Raw genomic sequence first — 7,374 nt, 5'->3', positions numbered from 1 at the left:
CAGATAGTGCTCCTTCTCAACCAATGGTGATGTTACATAATTTGTCTGAACCCAAGAACAGAGGCCTGTTCATCTGCTTTACCGAGCCACAGTAGGGAGTGGGATGCTTTCTGTGGAAAAAAGGAAAATCAAAGAAAGTGGTAGTGGTGCCGGTTCAGGCACTGCTGAAGACTAGAGAGATGGACACGTACAGTTTTAAATAGCTGTAGTCCCACCCCCCATCCTTGCACATGCAATCAGCCACTTTCCTGCCACGGGGCTCTGACTGACAGTGAGCTATCAGGCATCCACAGATACTCTCTGCTCTTCTATGGTGTGTGGGTAGGGAGCAGTATCTGGACATGCACAGCTGTGTGCGTCAGGTGGTTAAAAGATGTTGGTGTGACGTGAATGTTTAGTCTATCTCAGTGGGGATGCTGGGACTTAAAAGTGAAGGACATATTAATGACCTTGTGCTGTGATAAAGCCAAGAAATATGGCTGTTGTGGTACAGATTCTCTCTCTGGCTTTATTTGAATGATGTTAACTTAAAAAAAAAATCAGCAATTAAAAAAAAAAAAAAAGACAAGGTTATTGTATGGCCATCTGCTACTTTCATGCAAGTAACCTTATGCATATCCAAATTTTGTATTCCTTTAATATTCCCTACACAACGACACTAACACAGAGGCCAGTGGAAAATGTTTACAGCGTTTGCTCATCCATTTCCCTGCCTGCCTTCACCTGTCCATCACATTATCACTGCCTCTGTTCTCTTTCTCCTTCTCTTCTCCTTTCATTCATTTCTTTTCTCCAAGGTAGCCATCACCTCCTCTCATTGTTCCCCACTCTTTTGTCGTCCTATTCCACAAAAGAAAAGACTTAAAACTGTAATGTGTGTGTATGCTTTCATATAACAGTGGTGCTTCATTTCCTTCAGACTTGCTGCCCAGATATAGTAGCTGGTCTTCGACTGGCTGTCTGTGTTTATGTGGAATTAGCACACTGTCTCTTTAAGTCAAGAGTGTGACAGCTTGCAGCTATGCTCGATCCTTGCCCCCTGCCATTACGTCCACACAGTGCTGTTTGTTGTAACACACACGCACACAGTTTGAATGCCGTGTCTCATGCACAATGACACACAGACAAACAAAACCACCAAGAGTGTTTTACAGTTGTTATTAACATATTTTTAGTGGCTTTTTAAAATGTTTTTTTTTCCTGCACTTTGCACAGTTTTCAGTATGTGGTAACTGCATGACTGTCTGGAAAAAATGATAGTTTTTTTACATTTAACCATAGAGCTTAACAGTCGTTTAGCCTGCCCAATACAGGCTAAATCAAATAAATGTAGTCTGTGATCCAGAGGTGTGGACTCGAGTCACATGACTTGGACTCGAGTCAGACTCGAGTCATTAATTTTATGACTTTAGACTTGACTTGAAAAAATGTTCTAAGACTTGTGACTTGACTTGGACTTTTACACCAATGACCTGGGACTTGAATTGGACTTGAACCGGTTTACTTGAAAAGACTTGATATTTCACCCCAAATATAAAATTTAACACGCATATTATATAGAAAGTGTGCACCATTAATTCAATTCATTCATTCATTTATTCAAACCACACTCTGTACGTATGTGTGCGTGAGCTGTAGCACAGCCAATCAAATTAACCAGATTTAAAAAAAAAAACAAAAAAAAAAACAAAAAACCACACGCTCAAAAATGCTGCAAGGAGTTATTTTTTTTCAGATACATAAACTATGAAGTAGTCAATAAAAAACCAAAATGCAATATGCAAAACATGCAAGAAGAGAATCACAGACAGAGATGGAACAACTTCCAACTTTCTCCGACAGTTGAAGTTGCATAAAGAACAGTAGGTGGTGCTTCTCTTTTGCTACAATGAGATAGCTGACTTCATCTAACTAGCAAATCTTGTCCAGGTTCCGTTGGCGATACAGTTTTTTTTTTAACGTGTATGATATTTTTGTCCTGCGATTTTAAAGCCGGTCCTACAAGCGCATCCAAGAATAACATGCAGCTTATCTCAGAACTGTCAGTGAAAATTATTCTTGGAGCTAAGTTTAATTGAGCTGGGTTTTATAGAGGTGCAATTTTATAATTTGTGTATATTTCGTCATGTGTTGAGAAAAACACAGATTTAAAAATCACATGGTCTAATATTTACATTTAGCATATAACTGCAACATTGTTCTTTTTTTTTTTTAAGACTCGAAAGGACTTGAGATTCAAAGTTTCAGACTTGTGACTTTACTCGGACTTTTACACCAGTGACTTGAGACTCGACTCTGACTTGCCTGACATTACTTGAGACTTGACTTGAGACTTGAGGATAAAGACTTGAGACTTGCAAAACAATGAAGCAAAACAAAACCGGAGCACCAGAAGGCCAAAAGACAAAAACAAAAAACGAGCCCAAACCCAAAAGAAACGAAGCACACCAGAACAAAGGAAAAACAGAGTCCAAAATAGAAGAGTCCAGGGGGCCGGCCAGGGCCCGACAGCACAGGAGTCCAAACAGTGCAGGGGGCCGGCCAGGGGGCCGACAGCACAGGAGTCCAAACAGTTCGGGGGGCCGCCCGTGCGGACGTCAACGGCGGCGACGGCGGCGACGACGTGGACACAGTTCGGGGGGCCGACCGTGCGGACGGCAACGGTGGCGACGTGGACACAGTTCGGGGGGCCGACCGTGCGGACGGCAACGGCGGCGACGTGGACACAGTTCGGGGGGCCGACCGTGCGGACGGCAACGGCGGCGACGTGGACACAGTTCGGGGGGCCGACCGTGCGGACGGCAACAGCGGCGACGTGGACACAGTTCGGGGGGCCGCCCGTGCGGACGGCAACGGCGGCGACGTGGCAACGGCGGCGACGTGGACACAGTTCGGGGGTCTGGCCGTGCGGACGGCAACGGCGGCCACTCAGGCGATGGTGGTCCGGGGGCCGGCCGTGCGGACGGCAACGGCGGCCACTCAGGCGATGGCGGTCCGGGGGCCGGCCGTGCGGAAGGCAACGGCGGCCACTCAGGCGAAGAGGGTCCGGGGGCCGGCCGTGCGGAAGGCAACGGCGGCGACGAGGGAGACTGAAGGAAACTGTTTCCAGGGCCTACTCCGTGGATCGGCTTCCTCCGAGGCGTGGACGTCTATCAGCAGAGAATGTCCCTTAGTCTGTAACACAGTCAAATATATTCTCAAGTAATATTCAAGCATGCCATTCAGCGTGTTAGTACGAGCAGCTCGGGAGCAGCTTGGGAGAACAAGAAAACAGACTGCTTTAGATTGTCTTCCCAAAGTGACTCAACTTTATTCACAAGTACAACAGTTTATATAGAGGGTAAAATTCATGAGACAGCAGATTATCAGTTTAAACCAGTACAGACCAAGATAAGGCAGCGTCTTCCTGCCCTTGGGTGAAGAAGCATCCTTTGTGTAGTGCATCAGTTCAGCTACAATTGTGATTATCTCAGCGACATATTTTCAAGGCACAAAACGAAGAGTTCTTTCATTAGTGAAATCTGAAACAAACCATTTGGCCTTCAACAGGCGTCTAAAAGATTAAGAAACTAATGTAGCTAAGGGAGTGATCTCTGTGGTATTTCAACCTTGTACCAGCCTGTGATTCTCACACATCAATTCTTGGGTCAAAGAGAAAAATAACTAAAACAAAGGGGCCTTATTGAATGACAGAGTTTTCCTGCATAATGTCACTATAAAACAATATCCAGTAAATGCTACCATGGTACTAAAATACCTAACAGAGACGACGGAGCAGTTCAGGGGGCCGGCCGCGCGGAAGGCAACGGCGGCGACTCAGGCGATGGCGATCCGGACCAGGCGAGGCGAAGCACAGGCCGGACCAGGCGAAGCACAGGCCGGACCAGGCGAAGCACAGGCCGGACCAGGCGAAGCACGGAGGCAGAGGCCGGGCCAGGCGAAGCACGGAGGCAGAGGCCGGGCCAGGCGAAGCACGGAGGCAGAGGCCGGGCCAGGCGAGGCTGAAGGCACGGAGGCTGGGCCAGGCGAGGCTGAAGGCACGGAGGCTGCAGCAGGCGAGGATGATGATGGAGCTACAGCAGGCGGCTGGACGGGCTGAACGGGCCCCTCGGACCCTCCAGCGGAGGCAGGAGGCTGAACGGGCCCCTCGGACCCTCCAGCGGAGGCAGGAGGCTGAACGGGCCCCTCGGACCCTCCAGCGGAGGCAGGAGACGAAGGCCGGAGCGGTCCCTCGGACCCTCCAGCGGAGACAGGAGACGAAGGCCGGAGCGGTCCCTCGGACCCTCCAGCGGAGACAGGAGACGAAGGCCGGAGCGGTCCTACGGACCCTCCAGCAGAAGTCACCACTAAGCCAGCAGTCATGGAGTCCTCTGGCAAACACGAAGGCAACTGGCGATGCACTGAGCACTGGCTCTGCCCAGGCAACGCTGACATGGTGCAGTTCTCAGGTGGCTGCATAGACTTCAGGGGTCCAGAATCAGCCGGGGACTGAGACCTAGCCTCTGGGGAAGCCCTGGAGCAGCAAACTGTGCCAATGGCGGCTGAACCATGAAAAGCACCTTGAGGTGAAATTAGACTTTCTCCCTGCATGGAGTGAATGAGTGAAACCGGTGATACTGGAGCCAGAGCTACGGGTAGCGGGGGCACTGGAGCTACTGGGGCCTGCGCTACAGGCGGCACTGGAGCTACTGGGGCCTGCGCTACAGGCGGCACTGGAGCTACTGGGGCCTGCGCTACAGGCGGCACTGGGGCCTGCGCTACAGGCGGCACTGGGGCCTGCGCTACAGGCGGCACTGGAGACTGAACTGAAGGGGACACTGGAGACTGAACTGAAGGGGACACTGGAGACTGAACTGAAGGGGACACTGGAGACTGAGCTGAGAGGAGCACTGGCTGCGGGGGAGCTAACTGAGCTGAGCACTGGCTGCGGGGGAGCTAACTGAGCTGAGCACTGGCTGCGGGGGAGCTAACTGAGCTGAGCACTGGCTGCGGGGGAGCTAACTGAGCTGAGCACTGGCTGCGGGGGAGCTAACCGAGCTGAGCACTGGCTGCGGGGGAGCTAACCGAGCTGAGCACTGGCTGCGGGGGAGCTAACCGAGCTGAGCACTGGCTGCGGGGGAGCTAACCGAGCTGAGCACTGGCTGCGGGGGAGCTAACCGAGCTGAGCACTGGCTGCGGGGGAGCTAACCGAGCTGAGCACTGGCTGCGGGGGAGCTAACCGAGCTGAGCACTGGCTGCGGGGGAGCTAACCGAGCTGAGAGTGGCTGCGGGGGAGCTAACCGAGCTGAGAGTGGCTGCGGGGGAGCTAACCGAGCTGAGAGTGGCTGCGGGGGAGCTAACCGAGCTGAGAGTGGCTGCGGGGGAGCTAACCGAGCTGAGAGTGGCTGCGGGGGAGCTAACCGAGCTGAGAGTGGCTGCGGGGGAGCTAACTGAGCTGCCGGTAGCTGCACAGGCGATAAGCAGCTCGCGTTGACATCCGCCACACAAAACGCAGCCCCTGAATGAACAGTCATGCAGTCCGAAAATGAAAAAGAGTCCTCACTCACCACAGCCGGCGATTTAGAAGCCCGAACGTCCAGCTGTGGGGTGGCGCGCTTGCGGCGCGATCGGCGTTTCCTCCCCGCAGACGGCTCCGACGGGCCGGGCAAGATCACATCCGGCGAGTCGGGCAGCGAGGCAGGAGTGGCTGAGAGAAGGTGCGGTGTGAGCCGGAGAAAAGCCTGCATGGTCGGAGGAAGCGACTGCAGAAGCCATGGCAGGCCAGAAAAGAGCCGTTGTAGCCGACTTTCCACGGCACGACGAAGCTCCTCTGGAGGGTTCTCCAGCCATAGCCCGAGGAGAATCTCCACATTGTACGCAATGTCGTCCTGGAGCTCCTCGGACGGATTCACTGCCGCTGGGTCCATGGTGGCTGGTTCGTACTGTCACGGTTTGCCGGGGCAAGCCGTGTGGAATATGAAATAGGACCCAAAATGCGGCAGCTCTGGTGCAGATGAGTGTTTATTTGACAACCGAAAATACAAACAGCAATGGTGTGGGTACCATGAAACAGGAAAACCTAAACTGGGTAGAACTAATAACACAAACCAGAAACGAGGATGCAGGGAGGTCCGGGGAAATACATACGGGAAGACGCAGGGAGACCGAGGGGAAACAACACAGACGAACCAGCGATTACTAAGACAGAAAATACAACTTAAATACACTCAGAACACAGGGAGATTACACACAGGTGGGAGACACAGCTGGGAGTGATTAACATGACGAGACCAGGGAGGCAAACTGAAAACACTCACATAAGACGCAGACCTTCACAATAAAACAGGAACACACGGGGGGTAACAGGGTAAATACCAATTAGAGAACAGAACCAAAATCGCGAAGAGAAAACACAAAACGCTGGGTCAAAAGGACCCAGGATCATGACACCTTCAGTTCAATGAATAGCAGTTGGAGGGATTCAGTACATGAATGAGTCTTAATTTGGAGTATTCTGAATCATCACTATCACTAACTGAATCAATAGGTTTTTTTCACTGAAGCTTCTCTCAGCTGCGACTGAAAGCTCAACACTTAAAAAAATTCTACACAGTTGTACAGTCAGGGAAAATATGTATTTCAACCCCTGTAGATTTTGTAAGTTTGTCCACTGACAGAAAAATGTTCCATCTATAATTTCAGTGGTAGGTTTATTTGAACAGTGAGAGACAGAAAAATAACCAAAAATCCAGAAAAATACATTTCAAAAAAGTAAGAAATTAATTTGCATTTTCATGAAGAAAATAGGTATTTGATCCCCTATCAGTCAGCAAGATTTCTGGCTCCCATGTGTCTTTTATATAGGTAACCAGCAGATATTGGGAGCCTTCTCAACTTGTTACCTGCATTAAAGAGAGCTGTCTACAAAAGCAATCAAACTATTCAGATTTCACACTCTGCACCATGGCCAAGACCAATGAGCTTTCCAAGGATGGCCGGGATGACATTGTGGACCTACACAAGGCTGGAATGGGCTACAAGACTATCTGCAAGCAGCTGGATTTGAAGGTGACAACAGTTGGTGCAATTATTTGCAAATGGAAGAACCATAAAATATCTGGCGATCTCCAGTGGTCTGGAGCTCCAAGCAAGATCCCACCTCGTGGAGTTTCAATCATAATGAGAATAGTGTGAAACCAGAACTACTTGGGAGGAACTTCTCAATGATCTTAGGCACAACATTATTATTCCACAGATGTTTGACTGGATTGAGATTTCTGAAATTTAGAAGCCAAATCAACACATCAATCCACTAAAAAAGATTTCTAAGTCTGCTATGATGATAGCTTTATCCTTCTTCCTCCAGAATGTCGTCTGCTGCATGTCTAGCATCGT

At 50.3% G+C, this 7,374-nt stretch overlaps 1 protein-coding gene across 1 annotated transcript; it reads right to left on the bottom strand.

Annotated features, from left to right (window-relative positions):
- Positions 1-1,622: 1,622 nt before the first annotated feature.
- LOC146644211 (uncharacterized) lies at positions 1,623-6,330 on the bottom strand. Its single transcript, XM_085396408.1, has 2 exons — positions 5,547-6,330; positions 1,623-3,174 (listed from the first exon to the last, which is right to left on the bottom strand). Exons 1-2 carry the CDS (start codon positions 5,904-5,906, stop codon positions 3,031-3,033), a joined length of 504 nt encoding a protein of 167 aa, XP_085252534.1. The 5' UTR covers positions 5,907-6,330; the 3' UTR covers positions 1,623-3,030.
- Positions 6,331-7,374: the final 1,044 nt, after the last annotated feature.

This window comes from Rhamphochromis longiceps, linkage group LG22 (assembly GCF_057381845.1).
Source record: "Rhamphochromis longiceps isolate RC_006_pf linkage group LG22, R_longiceps_female_GT1.1, whole genome shotgun sequence".
Classification (NCBI taxonomy): Eukaryota; Metazoa; Chordata; class Actinopteri; order Cichliformes; family Cichlidae; genus Rhamphochromis; species Rhamphochromis longiceps.
Note: the sequence above shows the minus strand (reverse complement) of the source record. Positions and strands in the feature narration are given on the sequence as shown.

Coding starts and splice junctions, on each gene's coding strand:
- LOC146644211 (XM_085396408.1), bottom strand. CDS start 5,906: ATGGACCCAGCGGCAGTGAATCCGTCCGAGGAGCTCCAGGACGACATT. Junction 3,175..5,546: donor CTTCTAAATCGCCGGCTGTG/GTGAGTGAGGAC, acceptor ACTGTGTTACAG/ACTAAGGGACATTCTCTGCT.